The following is a 12,216-nucleotide window of genomic DNA, read 5'->3' as shown; positions in this document are numbered from 1 at the left end:
CCATGCATCAACAAGTGAAAAATCAAATACAGAACAGATTTATCTTACAGATATCACATTGAAGTGAAAGCATGTCATAAAATATGGCATATAGAAAGTAGCTTTAGTTTTAGACATGCAAGCTGTCAGCTGTATTGACATCTTTGTCAAATGAACCCATGTATCAACGAGTGAAAAATCAAAGGGGACTGCTCTATAAACTTATAAGTCATTGTTTGTTCCTAATTGCCAATCATCTGGGAAGACTGTCTCTCTGTATTCAAAGAATATTTCTGACATAGAGTTCCATCAAATGAAAATATTAAACCAATTAGATGCATTAAGTTAAAGATATTTTTTTCAGAAAGAGAGAGAGAGAGAGAGAGAGAGAGAGAGAGCTTGAATGCACTGAGAAAGATTATACACCCGAGTTAATGTGCAAACCTTGAATTCAGGAAACCTTTCAACAATTTTATTGTCAGGAGAATCCAAAATTATTCCATGATCAAGGGAGAATTTGCGGAATGCCATTTTAAGGGCAATTTCAATTGCAGTAGAGCCATTGTCAGAAAAGAATACACGAGATGCCCAACCTGCACAAGAAGCAAACGAACCACTGAATTTACATGATGCAGAATTACAACGCCACAAATCAACCAAAGGAACTGTCCATTGTCTACTGACCTCCTTATTCAGACTGCAGTTTAACAAATGATGAAGCAAAAAGGATAATGCAACAAGGATGGGGACCACAGGGTCACAATTACAGGACTCCATCAAACCAGGATGCAAGTACAGATATTAGAGTTGGAAGTGTAGTCAGAAAGGTTCAACAAGTTGGGTAAAAACCCCGAATTGTCGTAGAAACTCTGCACATTCCAGTAGGTCGTTTCATTTGACCATTTTGAAGGTCAAACGGCCCTATTTTAGCCCAAAACTCCAGTCAGAACCTAATTAAGCACCCCTTAAACATAATGGAACCTATAGATTGCTCCCTTTTTTACTTTTTTCTTTTTTTGGGGGGGTGGGGGGTGGGGAAGAAGCCCTCAGAATAAAGACTTGGTTTACCCTGGGTTGGCAATGTACAGCGTATCTCGTCTGTATTTTTTTCAAATATAAACTAGTTACACAAAATTTAGTATGATAGCAGCTAAAAATAAACAAAAACAATTAAAATATGCAACTGCAATTTACTGATGGAGAAAATTCATTTCATACTATTAAATGTAAAATTTTACAGGTTACAACAAGTACCACATACAAGCTAAAATCATGGAACAAAATTCGACAGAAATTAACGAAGTTTTGATCAAAATGCCTGCATATTTGCAAATCCAAAAGAAATACATGGATAGGCACATAAAGTGTCCTGTATCGTATTGTATCGTATCGTATCGACTATACAAAATATCGGTCCGATATGGTATCGAGCTGAAACGATACACCTGTAGGCTATAAAGTGTCCATTTCCAGCTTATTTTCAACCTACCGTCATTTTCAGCCATTTTGAGCAATATCGCCGGGGACATTTCGACCCTATGTTGAATTTTATTTTTTTTATTTCTCTTGCTTTCATCCCTTTTTTCACCTAATTTCTACAACTCCATTTCATTCAAACACTAGATTTGCCCCTCCATTTGTGCATTTTCTCAAATCTTACAAGGTGAGTAACCAACTTCCTCATTTTTTTATTTTTGGTTTTTTTATGCCTTATATCATCTTAGATTGCTTCCAAATTTAAGTATGTTTACTTTAAAGTGTTGATCTATGAATTTGTAGTGTCAAAAGTATTTTTTTATTCTTCCTACTATTTTTTTATTTTTCTGTTATTAAAAATTATTTAGTAAATTATGTATATTGCTAAAAATATACATGTATAGTAGATGTATGAGCTTCAAATTAATGTATGTGAGAGTTGAGACACCATATTGCTGTGATGGTGTTGAATCAATTTTTTTCTGTTGATTATGTAATTTTACTGTATTTAATGTATATTTAAATAATTTTAAAATATATTTAAATATTAAAAAAGAACTAATTAATTTCTTTTTAAATTTTAAAAATAAGAGAGTTTTAGTGGAAACATGTATGCAATTTTGATTGGCACAAGAGACAGAGACACATGACGCTTATATGTAGAGATTTTGCTTATGGACATTAGAGTTTTCTTCAAAATACCTTTACTTAAAAGTCACTTAAATTCACCTGTAGCACTTTGATAGAGAGTTTTGTGAGAAGAAGAAAGAAGAAAAATTAATATTGTTAGATAAATAAACTTTAATCAACCAAAACAATGCAATAACAAAAAGAACTAAGAAGAAGAAAAAATAAGAAGAGAAGAGAAGAAGAACGAAGAAGAATTGATAGAAATCACATAAGCCTGCGATTCTAGCTTAGTACTCCTAGGAATCACAGCCTCTTATTTATAGACATCAATAGTCTAGATTACAACTAGAGAAGGAAGCCATCTTGCCCTCTAAAAAATGAAATAAAAAGTACAACTTATGGACAGAATTTTCTAGTCTTCTAACTCCTAAAATTTGTCCAAAAAAGAAAGTTCTGAAATTAGTAACTATCAGAAAATAGAAACTATGCTTTCTAGAAACTCCCAAAACTTGTATAGCAATTAGAAATAGAAAGTAGGGTAGCATATCTAAAAAGGAAACAAGGAATAATGGCATAACACTATTCACGTTACTGTTCACATAAATAGTAACAGCCCAAACTTCAACAAATATAGTTTAATTCTTTACCCACACTACTAATGAGTGATGGATTCTCTTTATGCCATTGATATTGAAATCTATGGTGTGGATGTGACTTGTGACTTGTGAGCTGTGGCCCTTAAACTATCAATCCCGGATTATGTGTTGTGCCAGTTTAGCATACCAGTCAGGCCCTAAATCTATGTAGTTCAGGTGGGATGTGACAATATGAGTTTGAATAAACCCAAAATTTCACTGGACCAACCAGGAGTCTTCCTAGATCACTGGACCTCGAATAGGTTATTTCTTCCTATGCTAATGCATCCTTAGCGCTGACCGCACCAACTTGGTAGCACAACTGTGGCCAATTCCACAACCACAAATATGGGCATACATTCGACAATGCAGCGACAGAATCCTGGTAATAAAACACCTATGAGAACTACAAAGAAGATTCAATTCAGAAAGTAGTTCTCAAGATTCAAGAAGAACTGCAAAGTGGAAAGATGCCCAGGAAGCAACTACAGTGTTCATGTTAGAACAGTATTCACCAGGCCCTTTGATGCAGATACACTGCCTTGAACTAACACAAACCCAATTGGGCATCCAAACAGAGAAGAAGCAGGTCTAACCGAGTACTTGGATCAAGCAGGTTATTTATAAATTATATTAAGTGACAAAAAAGTGAAACCTTTGATTTCGAGTAGCTTCCTAATCCTAAGTTTGAAGAAGTAATTAAGATGCTTCATTTCTTTGTGTTTATAAATAGATGTGTAACCAACAAGTCAAGTAGATAAAAAAGATGAACTAAATATTATAGTCTGAGAGCCTGCAAAACCAGTTTGTGCGTCCCCCTCCTCCGGCTTTTCTTATGCATACTTCTTTGATTACATATCTGATTCATTCCAACCTTCCCTCTTCTCCTAACAGGCCCTCCAGTTTGGAATCAGAGCTGAAGAATTTCATCTACTTCCTCCCTTTGTGATCTCTCTTCCCATTCTTCTCTTCTTCTTCCTTATCTTGCACATTGTTTTAACCCTGTTACTGCACAGACAATACCTTCCGAAGACCCTCCTTTCATTTCCAAATCCATAAACAGGAAAAAGCAAAAAGAGAATTCATCTGGCCAATGCAAAATTGAACTCGGTTTGGGTCGGTCCAAGATAATGTATCTGCATCAATTCCCACAATGTTGAGAAAATAAAAGAATGGCATTCTTTCAAAAAAGGGCTGTGGAAATAATTGAATCCTTAGGTAATCAATGTGACCCCTAAGCATCCTATTTATAATAATGTGAAATATACAAAATTACATAATTAGCCTCACTAATCAACTGAATAATAATAACTTGAACCACAACTTATTATTAAACCAACCCACAAATAAATTGAACCAACCAACACTCCCCCTCAAGTTGACGCATAGATGTTAATCATGCCCAACTTGCTCAAAATAGGGTAGAAATCTCCTTCCTTCAGTCCTTTAATAAAGATGCCAGTTACTTGATCTCCAGATCTCACAAAAGGCATGCATATCAGCCCTTGTTCCAACTTTCCTTTGACAAAAAATCTATCTATCTCAATATGTTTTTTACGATCATGTTGCACTGGATTATTGGCTATATTGATGGCAGCCTTGTTGTCACAATATAACATCATGGGACTTGTAACAAGAAACCCAATATTTTCTAATAGACCCTTCAACCATAAAAGTTCACATACTCCTCAAACCATGGATCTATACTCAGCCTCTGTACTAGACAATGACACCACATTTTGCTTCTTGCTTCTCCAAGTTACTAGATTGCCCCCAACAAATGTACAGTCTCCTGATATTGATTTTCTGTCAGGTGAACTGGCCCAATCAGCATCTATATAAGCTTCCACTTTCAAATTATCTGAGGGTGACAAAAATATTCCCTTTCCTGGTGTGGATTTCAAATACTGAAGCATTCTAATAACAACATTCATATGAGTCGAGTATGGGTCATGCATATACTAGCTCACTAGACTTACTGAGAAAGCAATGTCAGGTCTGGTGTGAGACAAAAAATCAGTTTTCCAACCAACCTCTAATATCTTCCTTTATCTACTGGTACTCCCTCTTTCTCTTTAAGCTTAATGCCTGCTTCAATTGGGGTATCCATAGCTTTTACATCCCAACATTCCCACTTCCGAAAGTAAGTCTAGGATATACTTGCGTTAGGACATATAGATGCCTTTTTCTCATCTAGCAATCTCAATTCCCAGGAAATACTTGAGTTTCCCTAGATCTTTAACCTCAAATTCTTTGCAGAGGAAGCTCTTCAGCTTTTGTATTTCTGCCCTATCATTCCCAGTGATGACAATGTCATCTACATAGACTATAAGAAGCGTGATGTGAGTTCTTGACCTTTTCACAAAGAGAGTACGATCAGCATTACTTTGCTTGTAACCTATTGATGTCACAGCTTTTTGGAGGCATCCAAACTAACACCGAGGAGATTGCTTCAACCCATAAAGTAATTGCTTCAACCGACAAACCTTCCCTTTTGTTTTGCTGTCAGAGAATCCATGTGGGATTTCCATGTAGACCTCTTCTTTCAATTCTCCATGCAAAAATGCATTCTTTACATCTAATTGATGTAAATACCAATCTTGATTCACAGCTACAAATAAATAGACCCTAACTGTATTCAATTTTACAACAAGAGCAAAGGTCTCTTGATTATCAATTCTATAAGTCTGAGTGAACCCTTTTGCAACCAATCTAGCCTTCAATCAGTTGACTGAACCATCCATGTTCTATTTTACCACGAACACCCACTTACCCTAGAAAAATGCAGCAGAGGACACGAGGTTCCAACTTACTCTTATGGGTCGAAGGTTTGGCATAACACACACAACCAAATATCCTTGGAGGAACTATAAAGGAAGATGTCCCTTGAAGGACCTCACTGGGGCATTTGAAGTCAAGGATTCTACTAGGCATCCTATTCATGAGGTATGATGCAGTGAGAACTACGTCACTCCAATATTGGTCGGAGACATTCATGGCAATTAGAAGAGAATGAGTAATCTCTAAAAGATGCTTATTCTTCCGTTCAGCCACTCCATTTTGTGCCACAGTAGCAACAACACTAGTCTGATGCATTATGCCAAAATCAAAGAGGTATCTCTGAAATTCTTTTTCACTATATCGGGTCCATTGTCACTACGAAGGACCTTCACAATGGCATTAAATTGAGTTTTAACCATATTCTGAAAATCTTGAAAACATCAGAAAACTTCATTTTGTTTGTTTTAAAAGATAAATCCATGTGGAGCAAGAATGACAATAAATAAAAGTAACAAAAAAACGAAGGTCAGTAATAGATATACAGCGACAAGGTCCCCACACATCACTATAAATTAACATAAAAGGAATAGAACTTATATTATTATAAGAAGGCAAATAACTTGAACGAATCTATTTAGCAAAAACACAAGCTTCACAAAAAAATTCCTTATGACAAGATGAGACTAAATCAGGAAAAAGTTTTTTCAAAGTTCCTATAGGGGGATGGACTAGCCTATGATGCCACTAGTGGAGAGCTGACAAATTAACCAGAAGAGGAGTAGCAAGCATAGCACAAGAAGAGGCTCCATTCGATTCCAACAAGTAGAGGTTGTTGTTTAGTTTCCCACGACCAATCTCCTTCCCCGTTACCAGAACCTAAAAGACACAGTAGGAGGGAAAAAACGTTATCGTACAATTCAAGTCATTGGTAAGACTACTAATGGAAAGAAGGTTAATAGAAAAAGATGGAACATGTAAAACTGAAGACAAAGAAAGGGACGGTAAATGTTGTATGGTTCCCTTTCCAGCAATGGAAGAGTAAGAACCATCAACTATACGGACCTTATCTTTCCCTAAGGTAGGTAAATAATTCAAGGAAAGAGAAGCAGAACTTGTCACATGGTCTGTCGCTCCAGTATCAATAATCCATGGAGCAGAGACTGAAGCATGGAAGCCATTAAATGCGGTACCTGAAGTAGCAAGGTAGGAATTTGAATGTGCAGTTGACGAGGCAATGGAAGAGGCAGTGGTAGCGGCATAGGCAGTGGTAGCGGCAGTGGCAGTGGCAGCAGCAGCGGCAACGGTAGACAACTGTAGAATGCACCTTAGAGCAAGCAACTCTTCCTGGGAAAAACCGATATCAGAAGTAGGTGTGGTAGAAACAGTTTCTGAATAATGAGCCTTGGGTTTACCCTTCTTTTGAGCCCTTTTTTGTTCAAAATATGCCGGATTCCCATGTAATTTCTAGCATTTGGCTTTGGTATGATAAGGCTTGTGGCAATGCTCACACTTAATCATATCTTTGATTGATTCTGTTCGGGACACCATACTCACACTCTGAAGAGCAGATTTTTCCACTATCAGGTGATGTAACGTAGTCAGACGACGACTCTTCTCACATTGAACAAGTGCATAGGATTGTTCCAATGTAGGAAAGGGAGAATGGCTTAAAACCTGTACTCGAATCGGATCATACTCCACATTTAAGCCAGCCAAAAAATCATACACCCGAATTTTGTCAACATATTTCCTGTAGGCAACCACATCATCAGGATTAGTCGGTCGGTAGTCACCATAATGGTCTAACTCTTGCCAAATAGAGCATAATTCAGTATAGTACTAGGCAACTGTCAGCTCTTTCGTGTGGTCTCATGGAGTTTCTTTTGTAACTCATAGATCTGCGCATCATTCCCTAGTTGTCCATAAGTCTCTTTAGTAGCCTTCCAAATTTGGGCTGCTATATCCAACAATAAATATCCCCTGGCTAGATTTGGATGCATGGAATTCAAGAGAAATGACATGATAAGAGAGTCGTGCGAAATCTACCTATCTTGAAAAATGCTAGCAGTCAAAGGTTTGGTTGTAGTGCCCATAATATGACCAACTAGACCTCTTCCAGTAATTGTCAAAAGTCGAACTAGACCAGATCAAGTAATTAATTCCATCAAACCTAACAGAGAGTGATGGAAGGCTAGGATATGACTTGTCGGAACTATAGAAACATTCGGTGTAGTCGTATCTCAATCCACTCACCAAGAATGCCACCAAAACAATTCAAACCCTTTTGAAAAAATGCTGATCAAACCTTCTGAAAAAATGCTGATTAAACCTTCTGAAAAAGGCCAGAAAAAACTGCAGAAAATATCATGACTTGCTGATCAAATCTGCCGGAGAAAAAACTGATAAAAACTGCTGTTCTGCAGGCTGCAAACTGGGTCTGAAATATCCCAAGAAGGTGGAAGAGGTAAAAAAAAAAATTCTCTAAGCAGTGGTATTTGTCGGATGCAATGTTGCAGTAATTTTCTGATCAATACTGCATAAAACCTGCTGTTAGGAGAATCTGAAACATCATAGGAGGTGTAAAAACTCCTAAAAAAATTTCTGCATTGCAGTAGAGAAGAGAATAGCAGAAACAAAGGAGAAAGAAGAGGAGGAAGAAGCTGTTAATGGCAGAAACACAGCCAGAAAGAAAGCAGAGGCGGAAGAAGAAAGAAGGAAGAAAAAAAAATCGATAAAGAGGTAGGCGGAAGGAAAAAAAAGAAAAAAAGGAGAAAGAGAGAAGCAGAAAAAAAAATGAAATTTTTTCTTGGTGGTGTAGAACACAAGAGGAAGAAGAAGAAACAAAGGAGAAGGAGAGATGGCTATGGCAGAAACAGGAAAAAAAGTGGAAAGTCAAGGCGGAAGAAAGAAGAGAAAAGAAATATCGTGGAAGAAAGAAACAAGGAAAAAGAATAAAATAAATATATTTTGGCTCGATTCGAATTTAACTTGGCTCTGATGCCATGTGGAAATAATTGAATCCTTAGGTAATCAATGTGACCCCTAAGCATCCTATTTATAATAATGTGAAACATACAAAGTTACATAATTACCCTCACTAACCAACTGAATAATAATAACTTGAACCACAGCTTATAATTAAACCAACCCACTAAAAAACCGAACCAAGCAACAAGGGCACTTGGACCTACAGCCATGACAAGCTCTCTTCAAATCTTTAGAAGGCTCCTGGTTTTTTTTTTTCTAAACTATAATAATATACTTACATGCATTAAAATGATTAATCAATCAATTCCCCTTTTTATGGTGATTATACTCAATTTATTTGGAGGCAAATCATTACCTTTATTTAGGTTTTCTCTTGGACCATACTTAGTCCACATGAAAAGTACTTGATTTGGAAGGAATCTTTTTAGAAGAAGTGAATCAAATTGAGGTTCATTCTTACTGTGTTGTAGGACATATAAAAGTAGGAGATTCATACACTCCTTCAAGGAATTAGCTACAGGCAATGAGGCTCCAGGCTGTTTAGGACAAGAGATTTATGCAACAAAACCTGCAGTTTAGAAAGTCAGAGCAGTGCAGACAAAGAGTAGAGAAGAAAGAGAATAGAATGAAAAGGGGAGAGAGTGCATATGAACCTCTCCTCCCTAAACATGCTTTATTAATAGTCAAAGATCCAATCTCACACTAAGAATATTACATTGCGAAAATAGAAATTGTTCAAAAACTTTCCAGACTAGAGAGATCATTAAATGCCCTTAAAACTAGTTGCAAGATCTTCAAATATTACTATCCTAAAATTAACTTCCTTGACACCCAAGCAACAAGAAGGAAAAGAAGAAATAAACTAAAAAAAAAAAAAGTAACTAAATAAGGGAGGAACAATGAGCATGACATGGAAAAAAAATTCGATCGAAATGGTCGAATTTCGACCGAAATGCCTGCAAAAATTCAAATCGAAACGAAATACAGGTACAGGCATGAAATGTGTCCTGTATCGGTCGAAACGAGTCGAAATTTCGGCCCGATACCATATCGGGCCGATATGATACATGCGCAGGTTATAAAATAACCTGTTTCGAGCCATTTATCGAGCTTTCGGTCATTTTCAAGATTTTAACCCATATCGCCAGCGATATTTCGACCTCCATTTCCACTTTTTTTTTATTTCTCTTGCTTTCATCCCTCTTAACACCTAATTTTTATATCTCCATTTCCTTCAAATACTAGATTTGCTCCTCCATTTGTGCATTTTCTCAAATCTTGCAAGGTGAGTAACCAACTTCCTCATTTTTTTTATTTTTATTTCGTTTGTGCCTTAAATCATCTTAGATTGCTTCCAAATTTATGTATGTTTACTTCAGAGTGTTGATCTATAAATTTGTAGTGTCAAAATTAATTTTTTATTCTTCCTACTATTTTTTTATTTTTCTGTTATTAAAAATTATTTTGTAAATTATATATATTGCTAAAAGTGTATATGTATAGTACATGTATAAGCTTCAAATTAATGTATGTGAGAGTTGAGACACCATATTGCTGTGATGGTGTTGAATTAAATTTTTTTTCTGTTAATTATGTAATTTTACTGTATTTAATATATATTTAAATAATTAATAATATATATTTAAATATTAAAAAAAACTAATTAATTTATGTTTTAAATTTAAAAATAGCATAGTATTAGTGGAAGCATGTATGCAATTTTTGGAGAATGTTGAGAATATTTTTAAGATAGTGTGTATTTTATATATTTTTAAATTATTTATATATTAAAAAAATACTTATATAGTTATATATTTTTTTATTTAAAAATAGGAGGTTATTATTAGAAGCATGTATGTCATTTTTGGAGCATATTGTGGAGCTTTTCAAGATACTTAGTGTGTATTTCTTGTATCAAGCACTCTCTTTCAAAGATGTCAGACATAGCTTGGCAACACGGGAAGCCACTGACAGCTGATAAAAGGAAGAGCGAGTGTAATTATTATAAGAACAAATAGGAGGAGGTGGGGCCACTAGACTAAAGGTGCATCTAGCTGGTGGAAACAGGGATGTAGTAAGGTGCCCAAAGGTGCCCGTAGAGGTCAAGAGGGCAATGGCCTCATATATTAGTGGTGGAAAGCAAAAGAGGAAAGAGAAGAGAACACAGAGGGATAAGTTCGAGGATGCATGCTTAGATGACCCTCCAAATCCTGAGAATTATGGTATGGATGAGCCAGGAGAGTGTGACCCTGATCCAGAGGCCGATCAGATGAGGAGGGCAATGATGATGAGTAGGGAGCAACAGAGGGTTGATGACATGAGGAGGCAATAGAGGGGACTGGGTTGTGGGTCCTCTAGAGAGCAGGATGCTCCTATCCCACTGGCCCCTATGAGGAGGACTCAGAGTGTGAGGCAGGAGGCTCCTATCCCACGGGCCCCTACAAGGGGTCGAGCTTCGTCAGCACATCCTACAGATCTGGATCTTGAGATTCTTCGCAATGATCAGGCCCTATTTGCGAGGCCTGAGAATAAACAGAGAAAGTTGAAGCACTTATGGGGGAGTGTGAAGGAAAAAGTGGGGATGGCTTTCTCCAAATGGGCTTATTACCATAGTATTCCAGCACATACAGCCCAGGGGCCCTACTATAGAGATATGATTGAGGAGATAGGTAAGGTTGTGAGTGGTTACAGGGCCCCACTCCATATGAGATATATAATGTCTATTTGCCTAAGCATAAAGAGGACTTAAATGAGTATATTAAGGGATTAAAGCCCATGTGGGATCATTATGGAGTGACTGTGATGGCTGATGGTTGGACTGGTCCCACTAGACAATCCATCATCAATTTCATGTTAAATTGTGATGAGAGGACAGTGTTCCCCAAGTCAATAGATGCATCCGATGAGAAAAAGGATGCAAAATACATTTACAAATTATTGAAGCAAGTGGTGAAGGAGGTTGGAGTGGAAAATGTGGTTCAAATTGTGAGTGATAATGGCTCCAACTACAAAAAAGTTGGGTTGAAGATGGAGGAGAACTCCAGGTATCTAAACAAATAGTATTAATTTTCATTTGTAAATACTAAATACATATATTTACATTACATGTACACTTTATAACTTTGTATTGATGCCTTGATGGATGGACAGATATAAGCTCTTTTGGACTCTATATGCTACTCACTGCATTGACTTAATGTTGAAGGACATCGGAAAGTCAAGCTTGTGAAGAAGACCGTGGAGCAAGCCCGGCAAGTTAGCACCTTCATACAAACTGTAACCAACAATTACTTTTATAGGCCATAGAACATGAGGGACTCCCATAAGCTTGTCCTTGGATCTCAAAACACAACCCTTTCCAGCATTTGCTAGTTTCTTCAGTATCCCTCCAGGCAAACTATGCATAGAAGGGCCTCTACTTCTTGATTGGCAATCATTTTGTTCTTCACTGTGTGCTTCAACTAAAAGTTATGTTAGCTCTTATTGGGTTCTTGGGGTGCTACTTGATCAGCTGCTGTCTCAGGTGGTGTTGGTTCTTGCTGGGGTTCTTAAGCAGCTGCTTGATAAGGTGCTACTGATTCTTCCTGAGATTCTTGAGGTGCTGCTGGATCAAGTACTACGGTCTTTTCGGTCCTCTCCGACGACATTCCAAATCTGCGACGGTGATGGTGACGGTGGGAGCGACAAAGGGTGACGATCTGCTCAAGCTTCTAGATCTGGATTAGCG

The 12,216-nt window shown here is 37.0% G+C and overlaps 1 protein-coding gene across 1 annotated transcript in view; it reads right to left on the bottom strand.

Annotated features, from left to right (window-relative positions):
* LOC148999166 (bifunctional dethiobiotin synthetase/7,8-diamino-pelargonic acid aminotransferase, mitochondrial-like) overlaps window positions 1-12,216 on the bottom strand; it is a gene marked incomplete at its 3' end in the record, with an annotated part of 64,783 nt that overhangs the window by 35,636 nt on the left and 16,931 nt on the right. The window contains 1 exon segment of the mRNA XM_089141416.1: window positions 424-572. Coding sequence (XP_088997542.1) covers window positions 424-572 — 149 coding nt within the window.

The sequence above is a fragment of the Hakea prostrata genome, unplaced genomic scaffold (assembly GCF_041222555.1).
Source record: "Hakea prostrata isolate BN-2017 unplaced genomic scaffold, UWA_Hpros_2 contig_31, whole genome shotgun sequence".
Classification (NCBI taxonomy): Eukaryota; Viridiplantae; Streptophyta; class Magnoliopsida; order Proteales; family Proteaceae; genus Hakea; species Hakea prostrata.
The sequence above is the reverse complement of the archived record's forward strand: the minus strand, read 5'-3'. Positions and strand labels throughout refer to the sequence as shown.